This window comes from Callithrix jacchus, chromosome 6 (assembly GCF_049354715.1).
Source record: "Callithrix jacchus isolate 240 chromosome 6, calJac240_pri, whole genome shotgun sequence".
NCBI lineage: Eukaryota > Metazoa > Chordata > Mammalia > Primates > Cebidae > Callithrix > Callithrix jacchus.
Genome location: NC_133507.1, coordinates 12990091 through 13004465, shown reverse-complemented (window position 1 = coordinate 13004465; position 14375 = coordinate 12990091). Strand labels below are relative to the sequence as shown.

At 39.7% G+C, this 14375-nt stretch overlaps 1 protein-coding gene across 4 annotated transcripts in view; it reads right to left on the bottom strand.

The window, feature by feature from the left end:
- LOC103793609 (uncharacterized) overlaps positions 1 to 14375 on the bottom strand; it is a 60889-nt gene that overhangs the window by 25128 nt on the left and 21386 nt on the right. For all 4 annotated transcript variants that reach the window (XR_013536626.1, XM_078375997.1, XM_078375996.1 and 1 more), the window contains one exon: positions 10847 to 10996. Coding sequence is in view for 3 of the 4 variants with exons in the window: in XM_078375997.1 (XP_078232123.1) it covers positions 10847 to 10882 (36 nt within the window). In the remaining variant the exon portion in view is untranslated. The remainder of the gene's footprint in view (positions 1 to 10846; positions 10997 to 14375) is intronic.

The following is a 14375-nucleotide window of genomic DNA, read 5'->3' as shown; positions in this document are numbered from 1 at the left end:
GCTGCCTCTGGACATAACTACAGAAAATTAACACTATAAGTAAAACATTACAGAACAGCTATTAACTGATTATGATAATAAAAACCAAATGGGGGCCTTAATTCTGCCCCTCTGGGAAAGCAGGACAGATAAAATAAACAATAGGGGAAAAAAAGCATGGAGTAAAGGATAATTGATTTTAAACAATAATAACACAGATACCTCCCATTATGTTTTAAAAAAATACAGATCTCTATCTTCATTTTGGGAATGATGGGGGTAAATTCTTATTTCACCTCATTAAAACTTAAGTTTGATACTAATAGGGGTGCTTTCTAGGCTAAGAAACCAGAAAAATTAAGGGGTGCTGACAAGGAGATTCTTCAACGCCAGGCACATGGCTATAATGATCAAATTTACTGTTTTGCCAAAATTAGGAGCCCTTCCAGTCTCCCTCAGAGGAAGACGGAATCTAAACATTCACAGTTCATGCTCCATCAGGGTGGAACAGGAAGTAGGGTCCAATAAACTCAGCAGTCAAGGCAAAGGCCAACCCTGACAGAGGAGAGAAGAGAAGACAGAGTTTTCGCTACCTTAGGCAGAGGCTGGGGAGCCCTTTAATGGCACCCCAAGTACAGTAATGCCTGTTGGCTAAATCCTAAACTTCCTGAGCATGTTTGGGGTTAGTTCTATGCAGGAATTCATAGTAAAGTCTTCCCATTTGTTATCTAAAACGTGGGCCATATTCCTGCCTTCAAACCTGGCCAGAACCTAACAGCTTCTCTTTTTAGTGCCTGCTCAGGAGCCAAGTGTCCAACTATTTGCCTTCCAGAAGTTGTCTCTGATTCTTACATTATCCTTGCAGGAGAAAGATACTCAATTTAGAGTTGAAAAAATGGAAGCTCAGGATGATGCAGAGATGTGTTTGAGATCTCACAGTTTTTAAGCCTTAGCTCACCCCAAAGGCCACCTCTCCTTGGAGAGGTTCACCATTCTACCATGTCTGGTCTCCATGTATAACCAGACACTCTTGCTAACTATTGCTGTTTTCCCCCCAGTCTATTTTCACATATTGTTCTAACCAGTCTAATCCATGGAACCAGTTCTTTTTGCATGGCATATGCAAAATCCCAGGTTATTTTTACTTTTCCCTGGCAGGAAGCCAGCATAATTCAAATGAAATGACCATTTCTATGTGAGAAAAAAGTTTAGCATTTTCTTAAAATGGAAAAATAAAAACTCTTATCCAAGACACTAACTTTTAAGGTGGCAGAAAATAGCAAGTAATTTCTTGTGATCTACTAAATGAATCAAGGGTGATCCCAATTTTTATTGTTTTGGTCCAAGAATTGAAGGAGAGCTCTCCTACAGTGAACCATGGGTGTTCTGACTCAAAAGAAGCAATAGTAACTAAGTAATGAGGCTGTGTGCATAGAGATAGAACAGTCTTGTATACGAAAAGGGTAAGATTTATTCAGCACTGAGAAGATAGGACTGGGAGCCATACATTGGGACTATGGTACAGAAGGTTAAGAGTTGAAGCCAAAAACACATCTAAGAGCCAGAGCTTATCAAAAACACAATGTATCCTTAGCAGTGAAATATTGAAAGCCTTCCTAAGGAAGAATATTTTTAAATAATTTGGAAGTTCTAATCCTTTGCAATAAGACAGGAAAAATAAAGAAATTACATAATTTTGGGAAAGGAACAGAATGATCATTAATTGCAGATAACAATGTTATCTACCTAGATGATTCAAGAGAATCGAATTGACAAATTATTTGAATAAGAAACGAGTAAAGTGGCAAATATAAAATAAAAATGCTTAAATAAGTAATGTTGCTCAGCAAAATCATGAAATCAAACAGGGAAACTGCATGCACAATAGCACTGAATAAAGGTGAGATTGTGTTGAGAAACTACCTGGTGGAACAACAACTTTATAGAGGTTCATATGAAAAGATCAATGAGAAGGCATGGTTTATTTCTACATGAGAAAACCCAGTTTTAAAAAGACCTTGGCTGGATGTGGTGGCTCACACCTGTAATCTCAGCACTTTGGAAAGTACAGATGGGTGGATCACCTGAGGTCAGGAGTTCAAAACCAGCCTGACCAACATGGTGAAACCCTGTCTCTACTATAAAAAACAAAAACAAAAAAAATGAGCTGGGCATGGTATGTATCGTATGTCTGTAATCCCAGCTACCTGGGAGGCTGAGACAGGAGAATTGCCTGAAGCCCAGAGGCGGCAGTTGCAGTGAGCCAAGATCATGCTGTTGTACTCCAGCCTGGGCAACAAGAGTGAAATTCCATCTCAAAAAACAAACAAACAAAAAAGACCTCAAATACACATACATTAATGTATAAATTGTACTCTCTTTCTCTCCCTTTTTTTGAATCAGAATCTCTCTCTGTTGTTCAGGCCGAAGTGCAGTGGCTATATCATGGCTCACTGCAGCCTTAAACTCCAGTTCTCAAGTGATCCTCCCACTTCAGTCTTCCAAAGAGCTAGGATTACAGGAGTAAGCCACCAGACCTGGCTTAAATTGTATGTTCTAACATTTGAATTTGATGTATTCTTATGGAATAAGAAACAAAAAAGCATCATCCAGAATACCAGTCTTAAAGAAGAAGAGTTTAGTTCACTTGTCATAAAAAAATATTCTTGAATTATAATAATAAAAAGGGAGAATTTTGGCAAAAATGATGGAGACAAAAAGATAATGAAATAAACATGAAAACACAGAAACAGGCCCAATGACATAGATTTATATCAATAAAGAAAGAAATTTTATTAAATAGATTCTTATCACATGGGCCAAAAAAAATTCCAGATCAATAAGAGATTTAAATGTTTTTTATAAATGAAAGGAGGACAGAAGCACTAGTAGAAAATATAGGTTAATACTGATTTCACTCTGGGGTGGGCAAAGCCTTTTAAAACACAAAAGAAGAAAGAATAAAGGAAAATATTTATGTACTTAAATTCATAAACATATCCATTACAAATTAAAAACCAAATGACAAAAATGGAGAAAATGTTTCCAATATATGATAGTGAGAGAGTTAATAAACTTAATATGTAAAGAACTTTTATAATTTAATAGAAAATTAATGAAAACCTCCTTGGAACCACAGGGCAAATGTCACATAAACAAAAAATTTAAAAAGCACGTAAAACCACCTATACACAAAACAGACAAATAGTCAAGAAACATAAAGTTAGCATCACAAATAATCAACATAATGCAAAACACAATGGGATGCTATGTTTCTTATCTTTTTTGGGAAAGAGTTAATGATGGTTCCTGAAATTTGTGTTCCCATATACTGAGTGAGAATATAGATCAGCAACTTTGGAGGGCACCTCAATGTAGCCAAAAGTAAAACAAAAAAAAAAAAACAAGAAGAAGGAAAAGAAGGCTTTGACCCCTGATTTTCACATATAATAATTTATCCAGAGGAAGCGAAGATACACAGGAAGATTTTATATGGCAAAAAGTTACAAATGGTATCAATATCTAACTGGAAGTTAGAGGAATAAATGAGTTACAGCCCCTGCAAATAAGGAAATGCAATGCTGGCATAGAAATCATGTTTTGGAGACCGGGCACAGTGGCTCACACCTGTAATCCTAGCACTTTGGGAAGCTTGAGGTTGGCAGATCGCTTGAGCCCAGGAGTTCGAGACCAGCCTGAGCAACATGGCAAAACTCCATATCTACAAAGCAAATAAACAAACAAATTAGCTGGATGTGGTGGTGTAGGCCTGTAGTCCCAGCTACTTGAGGGAGCTGAAGTGGGAGAATTGCTTGAGCCTGGGAGGTCAAGGCTCTAGTGAGTCCAGATCGCACCACTGCAATCCAACCTGGGTGACAGAGTGAGACCTTGTCTCAACAAAAATAAATAAATAAATAAATAAATAAATAAATAAATAAATAAATAAATATGTTTTGGAATAGTTTTAACAACATGAACAAATATTTACTATGACATCAAATGGGAAAAGCGGTCTGCAAAATAGTACACCAGAGCAGGGCCTTCACTGTAGTTTCTAAACACACAAATATATGTGTGTAAAAAAAGTAGAGGAAAAAGATTAGAAACTGTCTATCAAAGTATTCACCATGATTATATTTAAGTGGTGAGATCAGAGGCAATTTTTATTTACTTCTTCATGCTTTCACCTAATTTCCAAATGTCTTACAATGGCCATGAATGGTCACTCTTAACCACCGTACCTTTTTGCAACCAAAACCCAATATTTTCTTGTGTTTGTTTCAGCCTACTTTGACAGAAATGTGCAGGTATCAGGTGGACTGCCTGGAGAACATGCTGCAGGAGCAAGGGAACCTGGACCATGAGGCCTCTTGAGCTTGTGAGTCGATGCCTTCACCTTATTCTGGCTTTTTTCTTTTCTTTCCTTTTTAATCTATTCTCACAAAGTTGGCAGCTTCCAACACCATTTTATTTGCTCCTCCTGTGAGTGACAGACAGGAGTGTCCCAAGAATACTTAATGTATTTTGTGTCAGGGGCCTGTGGGTCAGTAAGGTTATTAATAAACATCGCCTCTTGTTCTAATTTAGGTCCCTCCTCTCCTTCATGCCTCTCCTCCTGCCCTGCTTTTCCTTTTGCTTCTCTTTCTGTCTGACCCTTTTCCCCTTCTCCCTGATATAAAGGATTCGGCCTTCATTTTAGCTCAGCTTCTGGCACTTCTCCCATTATGCTTTTTCTATGGTGGTGGTGGTGGTGTGCTGTTATGTTTTCATGGGGAATTTAATTTTGGAGGAAATGCTTACTGTCCTAAATCAATTTGATGCCGGCTGATATGATGCTATAATCTGACAGGCATGGGATGGTGGAAGGGTAAGTAAAATCAAGGCAAAATGTGGATGAGGAGGGAAAACACCTTGTTTTTAAAAGAAATTTCTGTTTGACAAAATTTACTGACCACAAAACTAGCCCAGAACTTGAGAGGCCAATATCATCAGCCCTGCATAGAAAGAAGTGAAGTTAGAAGGCAAATGGCATATTTGAATTTTGGTATTTTAAAATTATCTTTAATAAGACAAAAATAATTTAATGAGTTTATCATGTATATTTGGATATATGCATATCAATTTTATGTTCTATTTAGAGTTTGATTGACCACCTCAACTTATATTTAGATAAGACTTGTTTTATTTATGCTGATTTTATTACACAAATGGAAGTAGCTACATTGCTACTATCACTACCAAATTCTCCCACACACACTCTTCAAAGTCCCCAAATACTGTCCAAATCCTGATCAATTTTTTTTAGCTCCTATCAGTTTCCGACTGCAACTTTAACCTGGAGATTGCTTTGTAAACCGAAGAAAGTCAACTCCCCACCAATACACACATACAAAAGAAAACTGCATGTGCGTGTGCTTTTCTCAATTTGTTGAACTTCATTTGTTACTTCCTTCTAAAAAGCACAGTATTGCATCTCTTATATGGGCTCTAAGGGAGTTACAGGTGCCAATGGGAGTTGACTTAAAGGAGGAAATATTTTTTATATAGGAAAATATGTAAAGAGAAATGCATACTTTTGTATGCATTTATTATTTATACTTTTCAAATTAACCCATTGTATTTTTTCATATTCAAGAATACATTCATTTTTAAATGTGACATAGACTACCATTTTCAGAATGAGTGGAGTGACGTCATGTTTTAACACATAATTAATTTGACTTCAAACTAGGGTCCTCATATTGTGAACTACTTTTTTTTTTTAATGAAGAAATGACAAGAAATCTACATGTATTAAGGAAAAAGATAGCTTTCTTTAAGCTCATTATCATGAAACATACTAGTTTTATAGAATTAACAGAATTGCACCTAATTTTTCCTCTTTCCACAACTGAGAAAGAAAATCTATGGGAACTCTGAATGAATCCGGCATTCAACTTCTCAGTGGTCACCCTTAACCACTGTACCTTAACAGCCAGAGAGGCAGGATCCTAAACTCAGCTAAAATCTCCCCTGGAAATAGCCATTAATCAGACTTGACTGAATGTCGAATTTGGTTCTTTGTTTACTCTTTATTTTTCCATGTTTCTTTCAATTAGGTCATTCTTACCTATTCCATACCAATAATCAAAGGGTGAGTATAGCTTTAAGTGTGTTCTGTTAATGCATAGTCATTTGTTATTCATGAAATAATATTTAAGTTTTTTAAAAGGTAGTATTTTTCTTGATATTAAGAGGCTTGCATAATAAGCACTATTAGGATACTGTGGGGAAGAAAAGATGAAAAAGAGGAAGGAGGCTGGGCACGGTGGCTCATGCCTATAATCCCAACACTTTGGGAGGCCGAGGTGTGTGGATCACAAGGTTATGAGATCCAGACCATCCTGGCTAACGTGGTGAAACCCTATCTCTACTAAAAATACAAAATATCAGCTGGGCTTGGTGGCAGGTACCTGTAATCCCAGCTACTCTGGAGGGGGAGGCAGGAGATTCACTTGAACCGGGGAGGCGGAGGTTGCAGTGAGCCGAGATTTCGTCAATGCACTCCAACCTGGGCAACAGAGGGAGACTTTGTCTCAAAAAAGAAAAAGGAAAAAGAAAGAAAAAGAGGAAGGAAGCTTTTATTGAGTAGCGACTAAGTAGCACACACTGCAACACTTGCAGGCATTCACTCATCGGTGCATGTATGTCACACTAAGTGCTGTCTGATGTCCTCACAGCATCACTATGAAGTTACTGTCTTAACCTTAGGATATAGATGAGAAAAATGGGACTTAACAGCAACATGCTCAAAATACACACTTCGTGTGGCACAAAGCAAGGATTCAAACCCAGGCTTTGCTTGCCAAACAGCAGCGCTTTCAACGATTAGGAACAGACTTCATTGTTTACAGCTGTGAGGGCAGAGACTCCAAGGAGAAGGATTAAATCCTGGTGTTTGTTGCAACCAGAGCTTCTAAGCTGATCACTTAGAAGATATTATTTGGGGATGTCCAAGGGGCCAAAAAAGACCTTGCAAAGAATCACATGAGATAACATACTGGAAAACACTGTGAAAGATTTAATATCGCAATGGTCACATTAGCATGACAATATATATGGGATACATTATAACACCCATAATAAATGTGATTCAACTTGGATGTACCAGTGACTTTCAAAAGGTGAGCATCACTGTGCCTTTGTTTTATGTATTTTAAATGTTCTATATTTAAAGGTGAATGGTTCCAAGATGTTCCTTTAAAATTTTGATAAATAAATGTTCTGAAGATCATCTGTGGGGAATTCTTCCCTTCACATAATAAGGTTGGATGCAAAGCACAGTTTTATGCCCTGTAGCAGACTTTTTTTTGTTTTTAATGCCCACTCTGTTTTAGCTGCTTCCAAGTCCCAGCCTGGGATCCGCAGGTTGTGCGACAAGGATCAAGAGTGTGGTGAGTATTGGGCTACAGTTCTCAGTGCTCGAGGGATAAGATTTCTTATGAAAACTGACAGCTTTTTTGTTCTTCCTTAGTCTTTTTAACACACAGCCAGGTCTCTCTGTTCAGCTGCACCTGCTGTGGTTGTGACTGTACCGGGCTAAATTTATGCCACTGACAACCCCATTGAAGTGTCTCAGTGGCACAGAGTCAGTGGGAGTTACGTGTATATAAGCACCAGCAGACCTTGGCCCGCTGAGCGTAATAGCATATCTGCCTTGGGAGATTACGGGTATGATACGGGCAATGCGTAATGGATAGGGCAGTCTGTGTACAAATTTCAAATGACTTGCTACACCCCTTTAGGATGGTTGCTGTCAAAAGTATTAGCACATTACACACACAACAACCACATATCATATTACCCGTGGCCCCTGCTCCTATGGTATGGCTCCTCCCACCTCTCGCAGTAGGTAATTGCTTGAGGAGTACCTATTGAACACATACAAAGGAGCACACACTGGTGAATTTTATTCTTTGAGCTTGACTGTATTAATATAGAAGAAGGAAAATACTGACTGTGTTTAAATTAGCATGGACAGAAGTTCAAAGGGAATTATGTGTAAAAGATATCTCTGGAAGATTTAAATTTTCAACCTGATGAGAACTGGCTTTAATATACTGAAGCTGAACCGGGGGGAGGGTTATGTGGCTATGCACCTAAAACTCCAGATCTACCCTGATTGCAAGGCTTCATTTGTGATGCAAACAAAAAGGTAGGAGGATGTAGGAACTTTCACATAGTGATTGATGTCTAAAACATTTATTTTTTTAATCATAAATTTTTTGAATGAGTCTGCCTCAGGCCTAGGAATCTGCAAAATTGAAACAAAATGAAGATCTGATCAGGAAACACTTGCATTTTTTGGTTAAGCTTGGCTCAAGCCTGTAATCCCAGCACTTTGGGAGGCCGAGGCAGGTGGATCATGAGGTCAAGAGATCGAGACCATCCTGGTCAACATGGTGAAACCCCATCTCTACTAAAAATACAAAAAATTAGCTGGGCATGGTAGCGCATGCCTGTAATCCCAGCTACTCAGGAGGCTGAGGCAGGAGAATTGCCTGAACCCAGGAGGCAGAGGTTGTGGTGAGCCGAGATTGCGCCATTGCACTCCAGCGTGGGTAACAAGAGCAAAACTCTGTCTCAAAAAAAAAAAAAGTAGACAGCATCCCCTCTCAGACTGGTGCAAGCACAAATTAGGCAGAATGAATTTTCTTTTCTGAGTTGAGTTTAGACTTAAGTCTTTTCTAGTCTTCCATGATAATGAGAGGCACGATAGATTACATCAATAAAGACACTGATGCTATTGTCGTTCACAGAAAGATTAGTGGCCAAGTGATCACATGGTGATCACTTGGTGATGGTTGGAGGTAGAATGTACACAGCTTCTCTTTCCATGGTCAGGACCTCTTTTTTATAATAATGTTGAAAACCTGTTAACATTAGGAGCCATAGCATTGATTGTGGTATCTGCTTACATGTGGTGTCTACAACACTGTGGAAGCCCATTCATCATATTCTCAATAGATTAGCACCAAATGTATTCCAGGCTGAGCATTAGTCTAGAGCTACAGATATAAACAAGACAGTACCCTAACCTTAGGGATCTTGTTTCAATTTATTTTATCTTCATTATCGAATAGTGCAGGCTATGTGCCAGGCACTGCTCTAAGTGCTTTATGTATTTTAACTCATTTACTCATCAAAACAGCCACATGTGATAGTTACATGATGATACCCATTTTAGAGATGAGGAAACTGAAGCACAGATAAGTTAATATGCCCAAGACCACATACCTGGTATATTGGCAGACCCAGTACTTAAGCTCTGACAAATCTAATTCCAGAGACCCTGCTATTAACCACTACTTGAACTGAAGAAATAAACATGCAACTATTTCAACATAATCACTAGTGACACTGAAGACCCAAGAAACTCCAGAAGCTCTGGCATCTGCTATATTTAGTTCAAACACTGGGGAAAACTGTAAAAAAAATTTAAAAATGCTAGTCAATTTGTAAAGGAACAACATATAAAAGACAGATTCTAAAAGCTGCCAAAAAAGCCAAAACAAAATGAAATTTAATGGGGATAAATGTGAGATGTTCTTAAATGGAATAAATCCCTTGTAGAAGCCCCAGGTGATTAAGATTTGACTCCAAGTTGTGGGGCTCTTCCTTGATGAAAGGCTCCATTTAAAGTTAATCACATGGTACCGTGGACAGACACTGTCCCTGCTGGTCATGTAACTTCTGAGTATTTTACTTGTTTTGGGACACTTCTTTTTTTTTTTTTTTGAGACAGAGTTTCGCTGTTGTTACCCAGACTGGAGTGCAATGGCATGATCTCGGCTCACCGCAACCTCCGCCTTCTGGGTTCAAGCAATTCTCCTGCCTCAGCCTCCTGAGTAGCTAGGACTACAGGCGCGCACCACTATGCCCAGCTAATTTTTGTATTTTTAGTAGAGACGGGGTTTCACCTTGTTGACCAGGATGGTCTGGATCTCTTGACCTCGTGATCCACCCGCTTCAGCCTCCCAAAGTGCTGGGATTATAGGCGTGAGCAACCGTGCCCAGCCGGGACACTTCTTAAGAGACTGGTGGCCGGGTGAGGTGGCTCACGCCTGTAATCCCAGTACTTTGGGAGGCCGAAGTAGGAATATGACCTGAGGTCTGGAGTTTGAGACAAGCCTGACCAACGTGCAAAAACCCAACTGTACTAAAAACACAACATTAGCCGGGCGTGGTGGCGCCTGCCTGTAATCTCAGCTACTTGGGAGGCTGAGACAGGAGAATCACTTGATCCCAGAAGGGATTACTCCTGTAATCCCAGCTACTTGGGAAGCTGAAGCAGGAGAACCCCAGGAGGCAGAGGTTACAGTGAACAGAGATCATGCCATTGCACTCCAGCCTGGGCAACAAGAGCAAAACTCCATCTCAAAAAAATAAAAATAGAGAGAGAGAGAGAGAGAGAGAGAGAGAGAGAGAGAGAGAGAGAGAGAGAGAGAGAGAGAGAGAGCCTGTCAAAGTAAGGCCAACTCATGGAAGAAAACCTCTCGAGTTTATGTCATTTGGGGAACTGGGAACTTTAGCTACTAAAACAAAAGCAGTAGATTGAGGGGCATGAAAGTTTTCAAAGATTTGAAAGTCTATCATATGGTAAAGGGATGAGATTTCATGATATTCCTTCTGAGGATAGCATCAGACAAAAGAGAAAGATATTGCAAATACAATGATTTTTGCTTTCATACCAGGAAAAAAAGCTTTCTAAAGACAATGTTCCAAAATGGTAGCAATCTTGGATAACATGAGCCCATTCCCTCCATCTCTCTGGCTGGCCCTGGCCAAACCGGCAGCCTTCATCCAGACCTTTGCACGTTTATGTTACCTTCCTTGAATCTGCAAGTCCTGAAAATTGCTCCATCTGCACCTGATCATCTGCCCATCTTCAGAACTCTGGGTTCAGTGGGAAGTTGGACCAATGCCCTCCAAACTTCCAAGCATAGGATTCCATGACTTCTTGATTCCATTATGGAGCCTTGAATTCCAAAAAAATTTTTAAAACAGATTATCTCTGTTTTATCGCTGTAGAAATGTCAGAGTGCTGAGTAACCAGCCAGAATCAGAGGCAGACAATGACTCCCTCTCACACCTAGATTCCTGCTCACACTTGCCTAACTACTTCTACACAAGGAACCTTAACATTGTTACAGAGCAACTTAGCCCTAACCTTATTCTAGAAAATTGGTCTGCTCCCCAGTGACCACTTGATCATTTAGCTGAGAGCTTACTATCATTTCCAAGTTAATTTGTGAGTTAATTGTAAATGTCAGGAAGCTCTGACATTGCAGAAAATGGTAAATTGTTGAGATAAACTAGGATCTGAAAAATCCTAAATTGAATAAAGTTTGTTTTTTGACCAGTTTTTATCAGAAATATATGCTGACTTGTGAAGGGTCTGGAATGGCATCATATTTGAGTTGCCTCAGAAGATAGCCCGGCATTAAGTGCATGAAGGATGATAGGATTCAAAAGTGCTTTCCAACTCCCAGATTTGTACTTTACTCCACAATCATGGCCTCTGTCTTGTTTTTATCTAAATGGCTGTCCAACCAACAGAACTTGAAAAAGAACAATTCAGTCTCTGCCTGTGTTTACTTCCAATTTGATGGTCTAAGATGGTATTCTTAAAATACCACTTAAAAAGCCACTGTGCCCAGTCTTTTTTTTTAAAAAAAAAGTGTGGTTACTTTTTTTTTTCTTTGAGACAGGGTCTCACTCTGTCACCCAGGCTGGAGTGCAGTGGTGTGATCACAGCTCATTACAGTCTTGACCTCCCCAGCTTAAGCCATCCTCCCACCTCAGCCTCCCAAGTAGCTGGGACTATAGGTGTGAGCCACCACATCTGGCTATTTTTTTTTTAAAGATGGCATCTTGCTCTGTCCCATAGACTGGAGTACAATGGTGCAATATGGGCCCACTGCAACCTCTGCCTCCTGGGTTCAAGCAACTCTCCCATCTCAGCCTCCCAAGTAGCTGAGATTACAGACACTGGCCATCATGTCCAGCTAACTTTTGTATTTTTGTAGAGACAGGGTTTTACCATGTTGGCCAGGCTGGTCTTAAACTCCTGACCTCAGGTGATCCATCCACCCAGGCTTCCCAAAATGCTAGAATTACAGGTATGAGCCACTGTGCCCAGTCTTTTTTTTAAAAAAAAAAATTTATGTAGAGATAGGGTCTCACTAAGTTGCCCAGGCTGGTTTTCAACTCCCAGGCTCAAGTGATCCTCTCACCTCCTTCTCCCAAAGTGTTAGTATTAGAGGCATGAATCACCCCTCCCAGCTCTGGTTCCTTTTTTTTTTTTTTTTTTTTAACTCTGAACATATATGCATAGCTACAGCTACCGGTAAAATCGTGACTTGTCTTTCCAATGCTGCTGTGTTGGGCAGTCCTGCTCCTTAGGAATAGATACCTCTTATTTTTTTTCCTTGTGGCTTGGCTTTTTCCTCCTGGCTAGGTCAAGCCGTTAACACCAGGATTATGTTAAAAGAAAGACAAATATTTTCGAAAACTTCCAGAATTATCAGGGTTATGCAAAGTGGAGGCTTGTCTTCCAGAGGGAGAAACCTGTATCTCCATCCCAAATGGTTCGAATCTCTATCAACTTCAACTCTGGAGTTTTGGCCAAACGTTCCGCATGTCTCGTTTTTGCCCATATCTGTATTTGCCACAATCTTATTTCTGATCATTCTCAGCAGCAAAGTTCTCCTGGTGATAACTTCACTTTCTACCATTTGTGACTGATTAATCCACAGTGTATCAAAAATTGGAGTTAAATTGGAATGCTATGGTACTTAAGCACAAGATGGCAGGGAGCCTTTATTTTCTAACTTCTTTTAAAAATACCGTTTTTGAGGAGTGGCAGGTTGAAAAGCCATCTCCTGACAGTCAATTAGACTCTTCCTGAGTGACAAAACCCACGCCTTCATGGCGGGGGAGCTATGTGCCGACTGTGCTACCTAGAAGATGATATTCAGTTCCCCATCCATTGACATTTTAGGGAAAGTAACACAGGGCTTTTGCTACATGCCTTCCTCTATACTCAGACACACAGGTCAGAAGAGAAGTCAATGATAGGCTGAAATTCCTATACATTACAATCTCCAGTTTGTGGACCAGAGCCAAAGGGCTCTTGGCTACAAAGTGTAAACAGATCATTGTTGCCTCTTAATCTGGATAATTGGTCCCAAATGCTGTTGCCACTTTTCAGATCGATGGTTTTCATACTTTTAAAAGAATCTGGAACTTTTCTTCACTGGCAGGGAAAAGTTTGAAGTGTAATTCAGTCTTTTCATCAGCACTAAGACTCCTATAAACAGCTAAGTGATTTCATTTGGGGCCTGCAGACACGAGCGGTTTGGAGCCTACTTCAAGAGTTCCCCTCCATTTTCCCATGTCCATTCAGCTCTCCTTTGCTCCCATAGTCAAGCCAACTGCTTTGTGTTACTGAACATGCACAGCTTCTGAAAGAGCTGAGGAGACTCGGCCAGATTTCAGAAACAGGGCTATGTCTGATTCCAACATAATGTGCTCTTATCAGAACATTCCTTGAGTACGATGCACTGTCATCAATTAGGCCTAAAACCAGTTGTCTCGTGATGTCATCTCCTGAGTAAAATCCCAGGGACGTCACATGAAAGAAGACGGTGTGGTGTTCTGGGAAGAGACCAGGCTTGGGAAGCATTCCTAGGGATACTGACTGTCTGACCCTGGGCCCCCAAAACCTTTGTTTCTCTATCTGTAAAGCAGAGATAATAGCACAGACCTTGTAAATTTATCATGAGGATTAAATGAGATAGTAAATATAAAGGTTATTACTTCAGCCTGACCAACATGGTGAAACCAAGTCTCTACTAAAAGTACAAACATTAGCCAGGCATGGTATCATGCACTTGCAATCCCAGCTACTCAGAAGGCTGATGCAGGAGAATTGCTTGAACCCTGGAGGCAGAGGTTGCAGTGAGCCAAGATGGCACTATTGCACTCCAGCCTGGGCAACAGAGTGAGACTCCATCTCAAAAAAAAAAAAAAAAAAAAAAATTATCACTTTTAGTGGGATATTCTACATATTATCATTATGTAAAGCATTTTTAACTGTATTTTTTAAGCCTAGCTTTCTGCTTCAACCTACACAAAGGAACAAAATTTTCTTTTCCTGTGAAATCTCTGGCTTGGACTTTAGTATTCCAAGAAAATATAACTTTCATTGTGAGTCTTGCAAGACAATGACAAAATCTAACAGTGTTCTCTTAGTTTGTTTTTCTCTGAGACCTTCCTCTGCCTCTTTCCAACCTCCCTAGTGACGTTTTTAGGCCATTGTTTTTCTTCTAAATACTTCTAGAACAGTATTGAGC